Here is a 22,680-nt window from a genome sequence, read left to right as displayed (position 1 = left end):
TAGCCTATGCAACAGGAAGGGAAGGAAAAGCTATTTCCAAACAGACAATCTCCAAATGGATAGGAAATTGCATACGATACTGTTACTCCTTCCATGGAAAACCAATTCCACAGAACATAAGACCTCATTCTACAAGGGCAACAGCCACTACCACAGCCTTCTTACGAGGAGTGGCAACCAAAGACATTATTGAGGCGGCTACTTGGACCTCCGTGCATACATTTGCCAAGCATTATAATTTGCCTCTATATTCCAGATCCCGAGCAGGGTTTGCCACTGCTGTACTGCAAGGGATCCTAAACACACCATAATCTACTTTTATCCTCCTCCCCTAGTTGGCTATGGTATTCTACCCACTTGTTATGACTGCAGATGCATCCATGAAGGACATAGTACAGTTTTGTACCTACCATAAATGTAGATGTCCGAACTGGATAGCATCTGCAGTCAGGATTACCCTCCCTCCTTCCCCTCTGTGGTACTCCTCCTAATAGCTAGCTGTTGGGGGGGAGTCTTTTATGGTGTATTTGTTTGTATATATGTACATATATGCTTATTGTTGTGTTTACCTCTATCTATTTGGAAACATTGGCATCTATCCAAATTTTAGCCTGCAAGAGGGCTACTGGCATCTGGGGCAAGAAACACTGGGGAAAATGGCGTCGGCTGATGCTTATATACCCGAAGACCAACAGAGATGACGTCGGGTGGAGTGCGACATCAGCCGAAGCCGGACCCGGACTTTGGAATCCGGCCGACTGCAGGGCTGCCTGACGACAGGACAACCCACTTGTTATGACTGCAGATGCTATCCAGTTCGGACATCTACATTTATGGTAGGTACAAAACTGTACTTTGTATGCCTCTTGTATACCCCTGGCGCACTGACTTTGAGGAAGAAGCGACAGACGCCGGGCCAAGACTTTGGAACTCAGGCCGACTGCGGGGACCGCCTGATGGCAGGATAACCTAAGTGTGATGACTGCAGCAGGGTGAACACTCGAACATCTACATTTATGGTAGGTACTAAACTGTACTTTATCTGTGGCCTATTCATTGCTGTTTGGCAGCAGTGCATTTCCAACCGTGACTTGTTTGCAAGGTGGTTGTGGTAATACGCAATCATAAAAAAAGTAACATACTTTGCAAAGTTATGAGGAGATAGTTATGCCTACAGTTCAGATAATACTGATATTCTTCACTTTTTGGGGATAGCAAGCATACCGAGCAAAATTCATTTAGGTAAAATTGCACTTAAAGAAAAAAAAGGTGAGCAGTTATGTTGACTTTCTCTGTTGGAAATGCCCATTCTGCATATCCCTCTAGCAGATGTTAAATCATGAAAGATCATTCATATTAATTTTTTTGATTCCATATTTTCCACTACAGTATCAGTTGCACCTTTCTTGACGTACAGAAATGTTGCAATATTGTTAAATTGAATTCTGTCATTTTAATATGCAACTAGGTTTAGTGTAAATAGTATCCTTGATGTATTTCTAAGGGTCACTAGTAAATCTTTTTGTAATGGTTCCATCTTTCAGTTGTGATCTTTGCAAATAGTTTACATGTTATGTTTTGTTCATGGAATTGTTCTTGTATGTCTTTGTAATGTGCTTTGGAATTGTAAAACCTTTTTCATTTTTTTTTTTCTTAATATTTGTAAATAAGGTGTCATTGGTTCTAAAAGATATTTTGTTCTTTTCAGGCTGAAGTTGTCTCCATCTCCACAATCCCGAGTTACAGTATCCCGTGCCACATCGAGCAGTACTTCCAGCTCTGCTCCTTTTCGTTCATCCCGTTCAAAGAGAAAACGTGTTGAAGTTGAGGAATCTGTAATTGGAAGCGGCAGTGCCAGTGCTGGTGGCAGCTCAGTGATTGGCAGCAGTAGTGCTGTACTCCTTGGCAGCAGTAGCTCCATGCATGGAAGCAGCGGTGGTGCTGTGCATGGAAGCAGCGGTGGTGCTGTGCATGGAAGCAGCGGTGGTGCTGTGTATGGAAGCAGCAGTGGTGCTGTGCATGGTGGCAGCAGCACTGCTGTTCATGGAAGCAGCACAATGCACACTAGCAGTAGCACTAGCAGCAGCAGCAGCTCTGGTTATCGTATATCTCAGCAGGCATCCGCCACAGGTCCTGTCAGTATAGAAGAGCTAGACCTCGAGGGAAAATCCGTTTGTCTCAAGAACAACTCTGATAAGGTATTTATAACAGAATTGAGGTACACGTATAGAGTAACACAGCTGATGCTGTCCTGTTTATCTTTAAAATGTCAAGTGGTTGAAAATTATGGAGTGTCACAGTTTTGCTTCAAACCTTTTTCCTCATTTTTAGGGTCGGGATGTCACTTTAACAGTGACAGTCATCTAGAGCCAAGGTTTACAGAGCTGGATGGCTAGTCCTTCCACAGTTCTTCCACACTGCGCACACACACCTGTGGCCAATTTAGTGTGCCCAGTCTACCTACTGCACGTCTTTGGAATATGGGAGATTATATCTTGTATAGGATATAACAGCCTGCCAGCATCCAGAGCTTCAGGGCACTTTCCATATGCCCAAACTGTTATGTCAGGTAGAGCTGTGCTTGAAAAGGTCAGGTTTGGATATGGAACATTCCTGTAGTTGAAGAGAGCACTCCTGCAGGCTTTCAAGGAACAATTGACTCATTTTTTGTTCTTTTGCAGGGCAAATAAGTTCACCTCAAGAAGCTGCCCTTCCTCTATCCCCCCTTTTAAAACTTACTTTTCTTGTAAAAGATGTACTTTAAGCTAGGAAAAAGTTTGTCTCGTGGCTTTTATGTACATTTAAATGGGAGCACACTTCACATCTGTGGTATATTGTTTAAAACTGCTTTTTCTGTGGTGAATCTGGCTATTTTGAAAGATTATAATGCTTTTTACTGTGGTTTTCTGGGAAAAGTTACTTTTATTTCTTGCTGCTTTCCTATTTTGCCAAGTATTGCTGCAAGGCTTCCCTGGGACCAAAGCACTATTTTTGGTTTGACCATTGAACAATGTACAGGTTCCTCAGTCCAGCCACTGAAAGAAAAAGTCAAGCATCCTTTGTCACCACAGCAGGCTGGTAATTTGCCTCAGCCACTAATGAGTGACTCTGTTGTGAATAAAGCAGCTTCCTCCCTAACACACATCTTTTTCTTCAGGTCCCTCTGTTGTAGTCTGTAAGGTCACCATGGACCAGGGGTTAGATATATTCTTTGTGGCTTTAGGGATCCCCCCATGGGGGCAGAGACACATTCTCGTCAGTCCTGAGAGAAGGGCTGGGGAATGGCCCTCTGCTTAGCGAGAATGTTGTACCCATCCTTGCAGAAGTTGTTGTTGGCAGTACTGGTGTTATTTCAGAAATTCCTATCAAAAAGATAAAAAAAAAAAACTAAACATTTGATGTTATGTAGTCGTATCTCGCTGTAATTCTTACTGGATGGGTTCGGAGCCTATATTTCAGCTTAGACTCTGCTGATACTAAAGCTCGAGAACTTTTACTGGCTCGAGGCTAGCCCCTATCCCATGGTGCCTCGCGGCAAATCCCCAGATCTTGTTTGCCGCAAAAGCTTCGAGGTTGTGTCTTATTGGTTCATTGGCTAAGTAAAAGGATTTTTTACTATATTTAGTCTTTTCTTACCTTTTTTCTATCAGATTTATATATCGATAGTTTCTTGTCTCTTGTGTGACTGTTTTTGAAAGTTATTCAACCCCTATTCCCTCCTTAGAACTGTACGGCCCATTTAAGTTATAGGGCCTTAGTGCCCGTTTAAGTTAGAGGGCCTTTCCTCCCTGTGTGTGTGTTACTGTTTTAAAAAAAAAAAAAAAGTTATCTTCTTCTCTTCTCACCTTTATTGTAGTTAATACCTTTACTGTTATCTATTTGTCTTAATTTCCAAGAATGTCTAAAGATAAGGATCACCACTCTTCAGGGTTCAAAAAGTGTGATAGGTGTGCTCAGAAAATGTCTTACAGACAGCCACACCAATTGTGTATATTGCCTTGGTGAAACCCATTTACAGGAACCCTGCACCTTCTGTCACGCTTTTAGCGCTAGAGTTTTGAATGAGAGGAAGAGAACTCAATGACAGAGGTCTCATGACCAGCTCCTTCCAGGAATAGCTGGAACTTGGTCAGGCAGCTCCAAAATCCTCAGAGAAAATCATCTGCCCCGGCTTTGGAGCCGTCAAAAAAGACTAAAGCATCGGAACCAAGAAGTTCCGGTTCCATCTCAGCTTCATCTACTTCGGTGCCATCGATCTCATCGGTTCCGAGACTATCTTCTGTACCGAAAGTTTTGCCTGACATCGAGACTGTATCTCCTACATTGAGATCTCCTATTTTGGAGAGGCGGAGGTCTGTCTGTCTCCACGATGTCCTCCAGGACCCTATCAGATGAGGTGAAGAGGTTACTTTCGGATCCAGCTCTGGCTAGAAAATTGGTCCCTCCAGACCCAAAGGTCTTTGAGCTGATCCCCTTACCGACCACTGTTCCTCGGACTGCTTTGCTGTCAGAGCCTATTACATCAGGTCCCTCTGTCTTGGACCCTTTGGCTCCAGTGACTCAACCTGTTTCCTCTGAGCCAATTACTCTATCTTCGATGGCTCACTCTGGAGCTGAGGGTTCTGGGAGCCAGCACTTTCGTGTCGACTCAAAGGGGGGCAGTCACCCTGGATTCTCGGCAGAACTGTCCCTCCCTCTCGGAGCCTCTGCTCAGCTCGGCTCCCACTTCTGCTTCTGTTGTGTCAGACACTGATTTAGAGCAATCAGAAGGGTCCCCCTAGATCCCCCCTCTGAGGATCTCTCTTTTTCTGACATCCTAGAAATCCTTAGAGGGGTGATTGGAAGACCTCTAACCCTACTGAGGATGAATCAGTGTATCTTGAGGCCTTTGGTTCCTGACCTTCCAGCTCCTGGACACCGCCTTATGACCAGCTTTTGGGGGTCATATCGTGGAAAGCATGGACCTCTCAAGATTCAGTGGAGGCCATCCCGAGGAGGCCAAACAGATTTATGACAGCACCTGAGGACAAGTCTTTCCTTAGTAAGGGAGTTCCAGTTGATGCTATGGTGGTTGCAACGGCCACCAAGAAGGAATTATCTGAAACGTCTTCTAATATCCATCCTCCTAACAAGGAGTCCAGGACGATGGATAGGTACAGGAAGTGTACTTTTTCTTTAGCGGCATTTACATTAAGATTGCTGAATTACCTGACTCATTTTACTCGTCTTCAGATGGATCTTCTGAAAGAGTTAGGAGATGCCCTCCAGGGTTCAGTAGCTCCGGGTTCCATGGTTAAAGTTTCTACGTAGCTCTCCACCCTTACTTCCATAGCTAACTCCTCCATGAGGCTGATCTCATAGGTGGCCGATGGAGCGAGTAGGGCAGCCGCAGCAGAAATATCCCTCAGGAGACATTCGTGGATGTCTCTTTGTAATTTTACGGAATCCTTCAAGTCTTCCTTCACTAATTTTCCCTTTGATGGTTCATCTCTTTTTGGACCCCAAGTGAAAGAGACTTTGACTAGGTGCAAACAGGAAGGGAAAACCTTATCTGCCATCGGAGTCAGTTTCTCTCTCCCATCCAGACCCTATCCCAAGGGTAATACAGGAGGAAAAATGTGGTTCACAAATCCCAGAAAGGTTTCCCTCAGGCACAAGGTCAACCCTCCCCCAGGGGCAGAGGGGGAGGATATAATGGAAGATGCCGCCTTCGTGACAGTGGAGGTCCGCAGCATCAGGGAGACGGAAGCTTTCTCTGATCGTCCCTTCCATCGACACTGAAGGGTTGCCTGACTGTCCTTCCCTGGAGGCAGTCAAGGGTCATATATCGCTGTACCGAAGCGCCTGGCTAACTATCACTCAAGATCGTTGGGTACACACAATAATATCCAGAGGTTATCTGATTCCCTTAATTTCCGAACCCCAACAAACTGGTTTCTACCATACAGTACCACCCATCCAAATAGACCGTGCAACATCAGAGGTCATCTCGTTGCTGAAAAAGAGTCATCCAAGAAGTCCCCGCAGAGCAAGTACGATTTGGAACTTACTCTTAATTCTTTTTAGTTCCAAAAAAACAGGGGACTGGAGATCAATTCTAGATCTCAGCAGGCTCAACAAGCATGTAAGAAAATCAAAGTTCCGAATGGTCACTCTGCAGTCTATATTTTCCTTTATCGGGAAAGACAACTGGATGTGCTCAATCGATCTCCAGGATTCGTACTACCACATCAAAATGGACAGGCGCTCCAGGAGACTCTTGCGCTTCTGGCTGGGAGCCAGTCATTTTCAGTTCAGAACACTGTTCTTTGGCCTCACTACAGCCCCCAGAGTGTTTACTAAATGCATGGCAGAGGAGGTAACAGCTCACCTGAGTCGTCAAGGATTCCAGGTGTTTCTGTACTTAGATGACTGGCTCCTCACTGCTACCACCAAGCATCAACTAATACGGACCAGGGACGAGACTCTGTCCTTGTGCGCCAGTCTAAGCATCACTGTCAACTTGCAAATGTCAGTCTTATTTCCCTCGCAGCACATTGTATATTTAGGCTCAGAAATACACAACCACCATGTCAGTAAGGCTAACACAGGAAAGAGTGGAATCTCTATGCAGTCAGGTCAGATACTTACTAAACAGAGTCCAGGCCAGAGTAGTCCTTCAAATCCTAGGGACTATGGCGTCCGCCATCCTGTTAGGTCCTCTTGCTCGCCTACACATGAGGATTCTCCAGTGTCTGCTATTTGCACAATGGTCGATGCAAGACCTTCCATTGTCTCACCAGATATTGATAAACGCATGTAGAAAGCATCTGACATGGTTGTTACACACAAAACAACTTGTCCTAGGTCGTCCACTTGTTCCTCCCCAAGAGAAAGCAGTTTTGACCATGGATGCTTCCCAGATTGGGGGGGGGCATTATCTGGAAATGACAGTCCAAGGTACTTGGCAGAACCACGACCACCACTTGCGCATCGGTGTTCTGGAGATGAGAGTGGTGCTGTATGCGTTGCAAGCACTTCACAGCTCCCTTCCCACCGGGGCAATTGTGATTCAGTCAGCATGTCCGTCGTGTGGTACATAAAGAAGCAAGGGGGAACAAAGTCCTACCCGCTTTGGCGAGAGGCCTTAAGATTTTGGAAATGGGCATTTGGATACTCAACGCTTCCTGATAGCAATGCATATCCCAGGGAAATCCAACGCAATAGCAGACAAACTCAGCCGAGCAATTCTGATGCCTCACGAGTATCCCCTGAATCCAGTGGTTTCGAAAGAGATCTTTCACAGATGGGGGCCAGCCTTGCTGAGATCTATTTACCACTCACCTGAACAGCAAATGCAGCAGCTACTTTGCCCTCCTTCCCTATTCAGGGATGTCACCCAGGGATGGTCTAGTTCACGATTGGCCCCCGGGACTTCTTTATGCTTTTCCTCCTCTTGCACTCATCCCCAAAGTATTACAGAACGCAAGACAGTTGAGGAGTTCCTTGATCCTCATTGCTCCTTACTGGCCACGACAAGTTTGGTTCCCCCTCCTGTGGCCCTTCGTCTTGGAGGGAACCATGGATTCTGGACCCATCTCCAGATCTCCTGATTCATCAATCAGGACAGTTCCACCCCTCCATCCACGCCCTCAAATTGACAGCATGGGTGTCCCAGTTCCACGAATAGCCAGGTGTAGTCCTGTATCCCCTGCGGTCAAATGCATTCTGACTTAATCCCATAAACCTTCCAATCAAAAACTATATTCCAACAAATGGAAAAGGTTTTCACTTTGGGCTACGAATCAGGGCTTAGATCCATATACGGCTCTATACGGCTCCTTTAGAATCCATTTTATCCTTCCTAGCAACAATTTTTCATGAAGGAGCGGCAGTCGCTACAGTTAGAGTTCAGTTAGCTACTATTTCCAATTTCCACTTTAGTTTCATGGGAAATCCAGTCAAGCAGCACCCCTTGGGTAAAACCTTTTTAAAAGGAGTTCTCAGGCCCCCAATAAAACAACCATTAGAACCCTGGGACTTAAACTTAGTCCTTTCATCTTTGATGTCTGCACCCTTTGAGCCATCCACGTCCTCAGACCTAAAATTGTTATCATAGAAAACATTATTCTTGGTAGCCATAACATCTGCTAGGAGAGTTTCAGAACTACAAGCTCCAACTATTCGACCTCCTTATATTATCTTTCATAAGGAAAGTGTCTCTCAGGACAAACCCTTCCTTTCTTCCCAAAGTGTGCACAGAGCACAATCTGAATACCACCATTGAGTTACCTGTGTTCTTTCCAAACCACTCTAATAAATCAGAGTATGGACTACAGCTAGATGTTCACAGAACACTCAGGTTTTATATACACAGGACTAAAGATTTCAGGAAATCTGATCAACTTTTTGTTTCTTTTCCTGACAAAAGGAAAAGCTTGCCTATTTCTAAGATTACTCTTTCAAATTGGCTTTCGGATTGCATATCCTTTGCTTATCAACAAGCTGGTAGACAATTACCTGTCCTAGTTAAAGGTCACTCTACTAGGGCAGTAGGTACTTTACGTGCCTTTAGATCTAGGCTACCAATTGATACTATTTGTGCAGCAGCTACTTGGGCAAGACCACATACGTTTGTCACTCATTACAAATTGGATTTGGCCTCCCGGGACAGGTCATCCTTTGTGTCCACTGTGCTGAAGAGTCTCTTCGCTTGAGCCACCCGGGATAAAGGTGCTAGGGACACTGTCCCATCCAGCAAGAATTACGGCGAGATAGGACTACATAACATAAAGAGGTTATGTACTTAACATAGCATTCCATATTTGTAGTCAGTCTCGCTTATATTCTTGCGTCCCTCCCTCCAGCCCCCTTCCTGTTTCTGGGGGATCTGATGGACCATTCTGGTGCTGCCTGACATTGTTCTTTTGTTGTCCAGCTGGGATGGATTATATTTCTAATCCTTTGCTGTATTTATAGAGCTCTTGGATTACTCTTACCTGATAGGTATTTATTGCTTTCTAGTAAACTAGATCTGGGGATTTGCCGTGAGGCACCATGGGATAGGGGCTAGCCTCGAGCCAGTAAAAGATCTCGAGCTTTAGTATCGGCCGAGTCTCCGAACCCATCCAGCAAGAATATAGGCGAGATGGACTTCAAACATGGAACGTTATGGTAAGTACATAACTTCTTTGTATCTCATGTGTCAGTTACTCTGGACAGGAGTAATTTTAGTCTTGACTCAGAATCTTCTGCAGATGTTAATCCTCCTTATAAGCTTGTTTCTGTTGAAGTAAAGATCCCTACCCAGAAAAGGTTGAAGAGTTGGAACCTGTAGGGACAGATGCAGATTTTTCTCTTCTGGTTTCTCATTTAGACTCTGAAGAGAGTGTGGTATCCAATTATCCCCATGAGGGATTCCATATTTTTAGTGGGAAAATACTGACGTTTGAGCCCCTCAGGAAATGATTTGTTAAATTTGAAATTTCTGAAACCTTCTATGCCTCCAGTTTTGTCAGCTTTGGAGGATGTTTCTGTTGCAGCCTGCGGTTTCTCTGACATTCAGCTTGCTACCCTAAAATCCTAGACTTGACCTAGCAGCTGTAGCTTTAGTGAATCCAGCTGCTGCTGAAATCTTTTAAATGTTCTTCGTGTTTCACTGTTGCAGTCATTACATTTGGGTAATCTGCTGGCAGATTACCCTCAGTCGGTCTGAATATCAAAGTCTTGGGTCCTGCGAAGGTTGCTGTTTCATCTTCGACGTCGGGTCGTCAGGGGTATAAAACATGCAGCCGACACCATTTTATTCGGTCTTTCTTGCCGCACGGTGCCCGAACCAGAAGCAGTTCGCAAGTGCCGGTCGGCCGACTCCTGAAATTTTCCCATTCAAGTTTCAGAACCGAAGTCTTCAATTAAAGCTAAGTACCCCGTTGGGGAAACTTTTTCTTGCTCCTTACCGATGTCAGTAAAAGTTAATAATTGCAGAAAGCAAATACATCATAAGGATTTTCATTTGTACTGTATTCCTTGCCTAGGCCCAGATCATAACGTGTCTTGCTATCTGTTTTGTGCTAGATTTAACCAAAGCAGTATTAAGCGTCGGTATATTTTTGCTTCAAAATATTTTGGATCCAGATTTAATTACCCTGAAATGTCATCTGATAGACTTCCGACTACCGGAGAAAAAATGCAAAGAAAAAGACCGTCGAGGTCCAAAATGAAGCTTCTCCTAAGCCAGTCGCCAGTTCGCCGGTATTCAGTGAGGCGCTTTCGCAGACCCTGATACCCGCTACTTTTGAGTCGCAGGCCTCTACAGAGACCCATGCGGAGTCTGGTATGCCGCGAGATTCCCAGAGTATTGTACCTGCAGATGTCTCTCCCTCGGATGGGTCAGGAGACGCTGAGCAGGCAATGGCTTCTGAGGGTGTTTTCAGGCCTCAACATTTCTATATAAAACCAACGCCAGCTTCAAAAACCAAAACAACTTCTGTGTCTAAAAAACCGACACATGAGCCACGTGCTCAGGCCCCTATGCCTAAAAAACAGATGATCAAAATGGCTGAGGACTTAATTACCTTGATCAGGGGGGCCCCCAGCCTCCCCCCCTCCTGCTAAGAGGCCTAGGCAAGACACTGATTATGACTCTTCAGATCAGGTTTCTATTTCTTCTGATTCCTCTTCTGATCAGGAATTTTCTATACCACCCTATGAGGATTCAGATGCAGAAGAATCCATTCCATCTGCATCTCCTCCTGAGGATTATTTTTTTGGAGAAACCTTGCATACTTTAAGGGAACATTTTCATTGGGAGAGTCAGGATTTCTCTGAATCAAAAAAAGAGGCTTAGGGATTTCCTCCTTCCTCAGCATAGGCCTTTGGCTATACCTCATGTAGTAGACATTGTTGTTGTGTTTTCGGAATCGAGCATGGATCCTGATTCCCTACCCTCCGGCTCCTAGTAAGCCAGCCAGATATTACAGGGTTCCTGACTCCCACATATTTTTATTCAAAAATCCTGCTGCTGATCCTGAAACTCTCACAGGGTCCCAAAGATGTAAAGGCCTCTACAGCCAAAAACCCTGCCCCCCCCGATGGAGATTCCAGTGTGCTGGATAGATGGGGAAAGAAGGTTTACACATCTGCAACCTTGGCAATTAGGGCCTTAAACTGCCAGTTTCATATGCTTAAATATCAACAGCATGTTATGGGCTTATTGAAACAGAAAATTATGTTGATTTCTGATTGTGTGGAAAATAACGAATTACAAGAATTATTGCACGCAGCAGAACAGGTTGGAAAGCATACTTTGCAATGTGGTTTTGATTCCTTGGACGCCTCTTGCAGGGCCACAGTTACTGGATCTGTGATTAGAAGTCATGCCTGGCTCCAGGAGCAGAATCTGCCTGATCACGTTAAAGCTAAATTGTTGGATGCACCTTTACAGCAATGTACTTTGTTTGGTAATAAGGCAGAAGAGGTTTTAAAGAAAATGGAAGGCAAAGCAAAATCTATACAAACTGTAAAAAATTTTTTACAAGTGCAGCCACCCAGATTCAGTAGGCACTGGCCTACTAAAAATTGGTCCTTTCCTGTGTCCAACAGAGCCTCACAAGGCAAATCCAGATGCTCAAAAGGCTCTAGATACCAATCACAGGGTTCTTACAGGTCAAAGCAATGGGGTGCCTCTACCTCCAAATCTGGAGGAAACAAAGCACAACCCTACAGTAAGCAGTCTCAATGACTTCCCTCTACCATCACCAAGCACTTATCTTTTGGCAGCCCCCTTGGGGGGAAAATTAGCACTTCGTGCTCAAAATTGGCAGTTAATCACCCAGGACAAGTGGGTATTAAACATAGTATCCCAGGGGTATGGATTTCATTTCCATACTTTGCCAATTCCAAATGGTTGGCCGGATCTGCCACAAAATCAGTGGGCAGAGGCTCAGAAACAAGTTGCGTCCCTCATGGATATGGGGTCTATTCAGCCAGTACCAAAACAGGAAAAAGGACAAGGGTTTTATTCAAGACTGTTTCTGGTACCCAGAAAAGACCATGCCTGGCATCCAATACTGGACCTATTGATTTTGAACACGTTCTTGGACATCCCAAAATTCAAAATGCTGACTTTACAACAGCTACTGCCCATGCTGGGCAAGAACGCTTGGTTAGTGACTCTAGACTTAAAAGAGGCATACCTGCATATCCCAATAAGGAAATTGTGCAGAAGATGCCTCCGCTTCAAGGCAGGCTTTATGCATTACCAATTCTCTGCACTGCCCTTTGGCTTATCTACTGCGCCCAGGGTCTTTACAAAGTGCCTGGCACCAGTAATTGCATTTTGCAGACAAAGAAGCATACAAATCTATCCTTACTTGGACGAGTCTCATTCAAGCAGAAAACAAGGACGTTCTTCTTCAACATTTGGCATTTGTAAAAAGGCTTCTAACATGCCTAGGATGCACAATAAACGAAAAGAAATCACAACTGGTACCCTCTCAAAAAATTACATTCCTGGGTGCAAGCTTGAATACAACTGCCCAGGTGGCTTACCTTACGCCAGACAAACAAAGGCAACTGACTATATACTTCAAGCAAATGGCAACAAAAACCCAGTTATCTGCAAGACAAATTCTGCAGGCTTTGGGGTTCATGGCATTCTGCATTCTACTAATTCCATATGCAAGTCTGCATATGAGGAAACTTCAATGGTATCTAAAAGGTTTATGGAGTGAACATTGTCAGAGTCTGGAAACAATGATTCCTTTCATTCCCTGCCTACAACAGGAGTTTCTTTGGTGGGCAGAGACATGTCATCAGAACAAGGGACAGTCTTTCACTCTACCCCCTGCCACCCAAACCCTAACTACAGACGCATCAGACTATGCTTGGGGGGGCTCACCTGGCGGGGAGATGCATTCAGGGCATATGGACCCCAAAACAAATGCATCTGCATATCAACCAGAAAGAGATGCTAGCTGTTCAGAATGCCATGACACAGCCTTCAAGGACTTGCTTCATTCAGGACAACTACTGATAGACAGACAACACCACAGTTTTGTGGTACATAAGCAGGGGGGTACACATTCCTACTCCTTTTGCAGACTAGCCATGGCATTGTGGGACACAGCTTTGACTTAAAGTACATCTTCAAGCTCAATTCCTGCCAGGAAAGCAAAATACTCTGGCAGACGACCTAAGCAGAAATCTTATGGACCCTCACGAGTGGAAACTGGTTCCACAAGTCTTCAGCATAACACAGAAATGGGGGAGCCCAGACATAGATCTATTTGCCTCTCCCCAAAATTATCAACTGGATAAATTCTGCACAAGGACTTATCACAGACAAGCATGGAAAGTAGATGCCCTATCTTTCAGTTGGAAAAACGTATCAGTCTACGCCTTTCTTCCTCTGCCAACCAAAAATGATCCTAACTGCCCCGGACTGGCCTTGCCAGCACTGGTACCCAATTCTAAGGAATATGTCTCAACTCCCTCCTTGGTACTTGCCTCAAATACCTCATCTACTGTCTCAGCAGAGCAATCAAATTCTGCACACTCAGCTCCAAACTCTGAACCTGGCAGCATGGCTGATCATGTAATTATTCAAACACCACCTCCAGTAAAGCTGTGATGGATGTCATTTTGGAAGCCAGAAGGCCTAGTACTAGAAAATCTTATGCTGATAAATGGAAGAGATTCTGTGCTTGGAATCAAGCACAAGGAACGGACACAGCAAAACCAAATATTCCTCAGATTTTATAATACTTGACTGAGATGTTTGACAAGGAATTATCTTTTTCTTCAATAAAAATTCATGCCTCTGCCATCTCGGCTCATTACAACACGGAGCCTCCCATCTTTTCTCATCCTCTGCTAAAACAGTATCTTAGAGGGGCCAAAAATTTAAGGCCTCCCAGAAGATCACCATCTCCTGCATGGGACCTCAATTTTGTGCTGGAAAAACTCACCCTGCCTCCTTTTGAACCAGCAGCTACTACGGATATAAAGTTTTTATCTTGGAAAACAGCTTTCCTTTTGGCAATCACTTCAGCAAGAAGGGTTTCAGAACTACAGGCCGTCATGGCTGTGGAGCCTTTTATTACATTTTACCCGGACAGGGTGTCCCTCAGGACCAATCCTTCCTTTATGCCTAAAATGGTATCCAGTGTGGCTCTTAACCAAACAATTCACCTACCAACATTTTACCCAAATCCGCAGAACAAGGGGGAGCGTATTCTGCATTCATTGGGCGTACACAGATCACTAAGATTCTACATAAACAGGACCAAACCTCTAAGAAATTCTGAGCAACTACTGGTGGCATTTGCTGCAGGATCAGAGGGGAAGGCTATATCAAAGCAGACTATATTTAAGTGGATAAGCCACTGCATTTGTTTTTGCTATTTGCGTCATGGTAAACCAGTGCCCAAGGGAATCTGGTCTCATTCCACCAGGGCTGCCTGTACCTCAGCAGCCTTTCTCAGAGGAGTTCCAACCAAAGACATTCTAGAAGCTGCTACTTGGAGCTCTGTTCATACTTTTACAAAGCATCATCATTTGCCTCTCTTCTCTAAGTCCAAGGCAGGCTTTGCCACTGCAGTTCTGCAGGGCCTTATAGCCGCTCCTAATGCTATTTAGTTCCATCCTCCCGTCCATAGCTTTGGGATTTTACCCAAATGTAATGACTGCAACAGTGAAACATGAAGAACATGGTACAGATGTCCTTCATGGATGCATCTGCAGTCATAACAACTGGGTTGTCCTGTCGTCAGGCAGCCCTTCAGTCGGCCGGATTCCAAAGTCCGGGTCCGGCTTCGGCTGATGTCGCACTCCACCCGACGTCATCTCTGTTGGTCTTCGGGTATAAAAGCATCAGCCGACGCCATTTTCCTCAGTCTTTCTTGCCGTGGCGCAAGCAGAAGCTGTTCGCAAGTGCCGGTCGGTCGGATCCAGAGATTACTTCTACCGAATACTACTTGAAGACTTCTAAAGCTAAGTACCCGTTGGGGACTCTTTCTTGCCTCAGCCGATGTCAGAAAAAGTTAACAATTGTTTAACCTGTGGGAAACAAATACCTCATAAAGATTTCCACTCTTACTGTCTGCCTTGTTTAGGCCCAGCCCACGACGTAGCAGCCTGTTCGGCCTGTGCTTCTTTCAACCGACGAACGCTAGGCGCGGTCGGAGTTTGCAGAACAGTTTTTCGGTTCTGATTTTGCGTACATTATGCCGCCGGATCCTCCGACTACCCAATCTACCAAAACGAAAGATAAAGACCGACACTCGCGGTCCGGGGTTTCGGCCGAAACCATGGTTAAGCAAACCGTGAGTGTCTCGGTTTCGGCCGAAACCGAGAAAACTGATCAAAGTACAGCTGAACCTATTCCTACAACTGAGGCCCCTGCTACAACTCTTGAATCGACCTCAGAACTTTTACCCACTACGGTGGTTGACTTATCAGACACCATCCCCTTGGATGTCTCTACCCCAGCACGTGGTGCTGCTAGGCCTCCAGCAGCCATGTCCATTAAGGCCTTCGCCAGGGCTAAAGCAGCCAAGACTACTAAAACAGTGCCTGTTAAACCCCCCACATCCAGGCCCTCTTCTAGTTCTCAAATGCTTACTTTGGCAGAAGATTTAATTTCCTTAATTAGAGGATCTCAATCTCATCCAGACAGGGCCTCTCAGCCCCCAGAGAAGAGACCTAGGGCAGAGCCCCCTGAGCCAGTGTCCTCTGATGATTCTGCTGATGAATCAGACATAACTGACCAGCCAGAGGCTCCCTTCTCCAATTTTGAAGATTCTGATGCTGAAGAATCCATTCCAGCTGCTTCCCCACCAGAAGAATTCTCCTTTGGGGAAACCTTGCATGCCATGCGAGAACAGTTCCAATGGCAGCAACAGGATTTTTCAGACTCCAGAAAAAGACTTAGGACCTTTCTGCACCTCCCTCAGCACAGGCCCTTAGCTATTCCTCCTGTTCTCTCTGTGGTGGATGATGCTTTCAATGATGTTTGCTCCGCTCCAGATTCTTTACCCCCAGCCCCTGCCAAACCAGACAGATTTTACAGGGTGCCAGATACTCATCACCACCTTTACAAGGCCCCACTTGCAGACCCAGAAACTATATCCCAGGGTCCCAAGGCAGTAGCCGCGACCATAGCTAAAAACCCTATTCCTTCTGAAAGGGAAGCAAGGTCATTGGACAGATGGGGTAAAAAGGTCTACACTTCAGCTACTCTCTCAGCTAGAGCTTTAAACTGTCAGTTTCACATGATACAATACCAAGAGTTTATGCTTGATCAGTTAACTAAAAAACTAACCACTGATGAATCTCTTGATAAGAAATATGTATTAGAGATGGTAAATAACATACAACAGGTTAGCAACCATTCCTTAAAATGTGGCTATGATGCACTGGAGGCTTCATTTAGATCAGCCATGACAGGCACAGTGATAAGAAGGCATGCATGGCTAAAGGAACAAGCTTTACCAGGTCATGTTAAAGCTAAGTTGCTAGATGCTCCTATGGACAAGACAAGTTTGTTTGGTACACCTGCCCAGCAGGTTATGAAGAAAATGGAAGAAAAGGCAAAATCTGTTCAAACTGTTAAAGATTTCCTGCAGGTTCAACCCCCAAGGTTTAGCAGGAACTGGCCTGCCAAAAATTGGTCCTTTCCTGACTCCACAAAATTTCAAAGGGGCAGGAATAGACATTCCAGAGGCAGAAACCAATCCAGAGGAGATGCCTACAGAGGACGACAGTGGCAAGGTAACAACAGAGGCACAGACACAGCCACTGCCACTACATCAGCACAACCACAGTGACTTAATCCTAAATCCGCCTACCAGGGAACAAATAGCAGCTCCTCTAGGCGGAAAGTTAACCTTATTTTCAAAGAACTGGCACTACATAACAAAAGACAAGTGGATTTTACAAACCATAGATCAAGGTTACCGGTTTCACTTCCACACTTTACCAGTCAAAAGAGGAATGCCAAATCTACCTCCAAATCAAAAAACAGAGGCTCTACGCCAGATAATGGAGTTAGCAAACATGAGAGCTGTGGAAAGAGTACCAACAGCAGAGCAAGGAAAGGGGTTCTATTCCAGACTATTCCTAGTTCCAAGAAAGGAAAAAAGTTGGAGACCAATTCTCGACCTGTCCACCTTAAATACATACATCATTGTCCCAAAATTCAAAATGCTGACCCTACAGCAACTTCTTCCCATGCTGGGCAAGGAGTCTTGGCTGGTAACTCTAGATCTCAAGGAGGCATACCTGCACGTCCCCATTCGACCAATCTGCAGAAGATACCTCAGATTTCTTGCAGGATCAGAGCACTATCAATTCTCAGCATTGCCCTTTGGCTTATCTACTGCGCCCAGAGTATTCACAAAATGCCTGGCATCAGTAATAGCCCATTGCAGACTACAGGGAATTCAAATTTACCCATACCTGGACGACTGCCTGCTACAAGGGGACAACAAAAGCAAGCTGACAACAGATTTACAAAGGGTCATTTACTTGCTACAAGCACTGGGATACACAGTCAATTTACAAAAGTCAAGGCTCATACCATCCCAAACAAGGACATTCTTGGGCGCGGAATTGGACACAGTAAAACAAATGGCATTCCTGACTACAGAAAAACAAAAAGAACTTCCTCTTTACTTCTTGAAACTAACAAAACTGAACAAGTTAACAGCAAGAAAAGTACTGCAGGCCTTGGGCTTCATGGCATCATGCATAATCTTGGTTCCATTTGCCAGACTACATATGAGAAAACTACAGTGGTACCTAAAGAATTTATGGTCCCAACACAGACACAGCCTAGAAACAGAAATCCCACTAATTCCATGCTTAAAACAGGAGTTCCTATGGTGGGCTCAGGCATGCCAGTCAAACCCAGGCCTACCCTTTCGCAGATGTCAAGCAAGCCAGACCATCACAACAGACGCTTCAGACCTAGGATGGGGCCCACATGCTGGACAAATGCGTGCAAGGATTGTGGACACAGGATCAACTTCGCCTGCACATCAACCTAAAAGAAATGCTGGCAGTAAAACTGGCAATCCAAAAGTTCAAACCATTTCTCAAAGAGGGCCAGTTGATGATAAGGACAGACAACACCACAGTCATGTGGTACATCAACAAACAGGGAGGCACTCATTCATACCCCCTATGCAGAATGACCTTGGAGCTGTGGATCCTGGCACTCAGCTACAACATCCAGTTACAGGCAATATTTGTACCGGGGAAAGACAATACTCTAGCAGACATATTAAGCAGAACCACTTCGGATGCCCACGAATGGAAGCTGCACCCGAACATCTTCAAGACCATCTCAAAGAAATGGGGAATGCCACAGATAGACCTATTCGCATCACCTCTCAATCACCAGCTCAAAAAATTCTGCACAAGGACATTCCACCCACTAGCATGGAAAGTGGATTCGCTCTCCTTCAACTGGAAAGGCCTAACAGCATATGCATTCCCACCTCTTCCTTTGATACACAAGGTACTACTAAAAATCAAGGAAGAACGTCCAAGGATAATCCTGATAGCTCCAAACTGGCCAAGTCAACACTGGTACCCACTACTGAGGAGCATGTCTCGGAACAGTATGTGGCCAATACCCCTGATGCCTTTGATGTTAACTCAGAACAACTACAGCATCATACATCCAAACCTAAAACGCTTGCAACTGACTGCATGGAACATCACATAGCAGCAGCTAATCCAGAACTTTCCCAAAGAGTTAAAGACATTATTCTTGAAGCACGCAGACCTTCAACAAGAAGGAACTATGCTGGAAAATGGAAAAGGTTTGTCATTTGGAGTACGGAAAGAGGAAAAGATGTGTCAAACATAGATATGCCTAACATTCTGGAGTATCTGGCAGCACTTCTTCATAGAGGCCTGTCCTACTCCTCCATCCACATACATCCATCAGCTATTTCAGCAGAATACAGCTTTGATCCACCTGTTTTTTCGCACCCTTTGCTCAGGCAGTTCCTCAGAGGAATCAAGAACGTAAAACCTCCAAGGAAACCACCATTACCAGCTTGGGATTTAAACTTTGTGCTAGAAAAGTTGACACTATCACCCTTTGAACCAGCAGCAACAGCAGACCTACAACACCTGTCATGGAAAACTGCTTTCCTACTGGCAATTACTTCAGCAAGGAGGGTTTCAGAACTACAGGCCTTAATGGCAGTGCAACCCTTCCTAATCTTCCACCAAGATAGTGTGTCCATGAGGACTAATCCTACATTTATGCCCAAGGTGGTATCCAGAGTGTCTTTAAACCAGGCAATCCACCTACCTACCTTCTTTCCCAACCCACAAAACAGAGGGGAAAGAATACTGCATACCTTGGACGTACATAGACAGCTACGCTACTACTTGGACAGAACAAAAAATAACAGAAAGACTGACCAACTTTTTGTAGCCTATGCAACAGGAAGGGAAGGAAAAGCTATTTCCAAACAGACAATCTCCAAATGGATAGGAAATTGCATACGATTCTGTTACTCCTTCCATGGAAAACCAATTCCACAGAACATAAGACCTCATTCTACAAGGGCAACAGCCACTACCACAGCCCTCTTACGAGGAGTGGCAACCAAAGACATTATTGAGGCGGCTACTTGGACCTCCGTGCATACATTTGCCAAGCATTATAATTTGCCTCTATATTCCAGATCCCGAGCAGGGTTTGCCACTGCTGTACTGCAAGGGATCCTAAACACACCATAATCTACTTTTATCCTCCTCCCCTAGTTGGCTATGGTATTCTACCCAGTTGTTATGACTGCAGATGCATCCATGAAGGACATAGTACAGTTTTGTACCTACCATAAATGTAGATGTCCGAACTGGATAGCATCTGCAGTCAGGATTACCCTCCCTCCTTCCCTCTGTGGTACTCCTAGGGTGTTTACCCTCCTAATAGCTAGCTGTTGGGGAGTCTTTATGGTGTATTTGTTTGTATATATGTACATACATGCTTATTGTTGTGATTACCTCTATCTATTTGGAAACATTGGCATCTATCCAAATTTTAGCCTGCAAGAGGGCTACTGGCATCTGGGGCAAGAAACACTGAGGAAAATGGCGTCGGCTGACGCTTTTATACCCGAAGACCAACAGAGATGACGTCGGGTGGAGTGCGACATCAGCCGAAGCCGGACCCGGACTTTGGAATCCGGCCGACTGAAGGGCTGCCTGACGACAGGACAACCCAGTTGTTATGACTGCAGATGCTATCCAGTTCGGACATCTACATTTATGGTAGGTACAAAACTGTACTTTGTCTACACTTACCATAAATGTAGATGTTCGAATGTATTCACTGCTGCAGTCTGGGTTTACCCACCTGCCATCCCCCTTTATTTTTCTAGAACTTCTCTTTCCTTCACTATATTGTAAAGCCTTTATGGTGTATTTGCTTTTAGATGAAGGTAAAATTTATGTTGTTAAAAGTGCATTTACATATATATTGTTTATTTATATATACATATTTTTGGTCCCCATTTGGGGGGCACCTAACATCTAGGGCAAGAAAACTGAATAAAATGGCGTCTGCTGCATGTTTTATACTCCTGACAACCTGACGTCATGGAAGAGGAGACAGCAGCCGACGCAGGACCCAAGACTTTGATATTCAGGCCAACTGAGGGCAACCTGCCAGCAGATTTCCCAAATGTAATGACTGCAACAGTGAATACACTTTAACATCTGCATTTATGATAAGTGTACACAACTGTACTTTCTAATTCTTGCCCTTTTGAATGGGAAATATTTTGATAATTTTTATTTTGGGGGGGTGGTGCTTCTGTAACTTCAATTTTTAGATTTTTAAACTGTCAGGCTAATGTAGAAGATCTGATTGGTCTTCCGTCCATTCCTCAACAGATTGGGTGAAGGTGGATCTGAAGACCTGTTCTAGATTTAGGATCCGTATTTTGGGCTTCTTTCCTTACTCATAATCCCTTCCTGTCTTCGCCATTACCACAGATCTTACTTGCCACTCAGAGTGCAGACATGATTTCTTGCTCAGGCTTGCCTCAGCTCAGTGCATTGGTAGAATTTATAGACTTTGCAGTCTTGCATTACTTTTGTCAGTCGTCTAGTTGTAATTTCTTGGTTTCCAGTTCTTTTCTGTTACATAACACACAAAGCAGCTTCTTCCTGTGGCACCCTTTCCTGTTTAGTAGAGTATCTTGCTGCTGTAAGGGTTTATTCATTTGCATTGTTGTCATTATTATTACTACTTTGTGCTTCAGATTTTCGAACGTGTCCAATAAGCCATCTGAGTTTAAGAAGTGTATGGGCTGTGGTCACAAGATTCCGAGCTTGGATTCCCATCCAAAGTGCTTGTTTTGGCATTGCCCATGTTGAAGAAGACTGCAGCTTTTGTACTGTTTTTGGTCAGCGGGCCGCTATTAAAAGTTGTAATAAGCTGTTGCTTAAGGGACTTCTCCCTGCTTCTGCAGGAGAACCATTCAAGAAGAACTTCTTTCCACCTCCTCTGCCAGATCTGTCCAGTCTACCAGAAGCTTGACAGAAGCTGATGTGGATAGGGTGTTGAGGAAGTTCATCAGGCCCCTATTTATTTGGGGGTTCTTCTAGTTCCAGCCCCTGTTGGGCCCATGAGCTTTTGTCAACCCACCCTCCTTCCCACCTATGGTGACTCCTACCCCAATCCGCCTTGCAGTTTCAGGAACCTTGGATCAGAATTTCTCCCAGGAAATGTCTTCATTGGATCTGAGGTCTTGGTTGACTTCCACTTGGGTGACGTATCTAATCTGGCCATTTCAGACTGTCTGGGATCTGAAAAGACCTCTGAGCCACAGTGCCATCTCTTGGCGTCTGGGATGGATTTGAGTTGTCAGAGCTTACACTTGGGGCCTTGACGCTGGATAGCTCTGCTCCGACGTTAGTGTTGGAGCAGTCTCTGATCAGTTTTCAGGAACAGCTATCTCAGGAAATTTCTGATTCTACTAAAGCAGTGTTGTTCGCCGCTAGCTTTTTCCTTTGAAGTGGTAGAGAGAAAAGTCTCCATGTCTGGTAAGCAGACTTCTTTGTCTCTCTGCTGTGCCCATCTTGCAGTGAAAAACTTTGGGTCCTGATCTTACTCCTGTTCCATCAGGATATGTAGTTCTCCAGAGCCTGAAAACTGTCTACATGCTGGAATCCCACTGAATCCAAGTCCTGTGCAGAGTGTTAGACTGCAGAGGCCCCTCAGAAGCATGCAATACAAGAGGAGGCATGTTGACTTCACCTAGGAGTCTCATTGACAGGGAAGGATCCCCCAGATCATGTCTTGCTCAGCTACTTCTTGGGTGGTGTCCTCCTTCAGGTTAAGATACTACATGTGAGTTCTGCAGTGGACACTTGGGGTACAATGACATGTGTTTTCAGGTTCATTTGACAGACATTTGCAGGACAATACACAGTGTGGTGGATTCAGTCTCCCGAAGTATCTCAAGGTCATTTTTATTCCTTTCACCCAAGGCCACTGTATCCACGGATGTTTCCCATTTAGGGTGGGGGCAGCTTTTGATGAATACTGTCCAAGGCTTTTGTGGACTCCCTCAAAGGCCATTCTCGACATCAGTGTTGTACAGATACCTGGCAGTTCACCAAGCATTGCAAGCCTTTTTGAACATCTTCCATCTAGGGGTGATTCTGTCC

The 22,680-nt window shown here is 44.9% G+C and overlaps 1 protein-coding gene across 2 annotated transcripts in view; it reads left to right on the top strand.

The window, feature by feature from the left end:
* The window catches only part of LMNB2 (lamin B2), an 859,966-nt gene that overhangs the window by 434,521 nt on the left and 402,765 nt on the right, over positions 1-22,680 (top strand). For both annotated transcript variants that reach the window (XM_044090624.1, XM_044090623.1), the window contains exon 8: positions 1,709-2,198. In XM_044090624.1, the coding sequence (XP_043946559.1) occupies positions 1,709-2,198 (490 nt within the window). The remainder of the gene's footprint in view (positions 1-1,708; positions 2,199-22,680) is intronic.

This window comes from Protopterus annectens, chromosome 13.part0 (assembly GCF_019279795.1).
Source record: "Protopterus annectens isolate FY-2018-M chromosome 13.part0, PAN1.0, whole genome shotgun sequence".
NCBI lineage: Eukaryota > Metazoa > Chordata > Ceratodontiformes > Protopteridae > Protopterus > Protopterus annectens.
The sequence above is the reverse complement of the archived record's forward strand: the minus strand, read 5'-3'. Positions and strand labels throughout refer to the sequence as shown.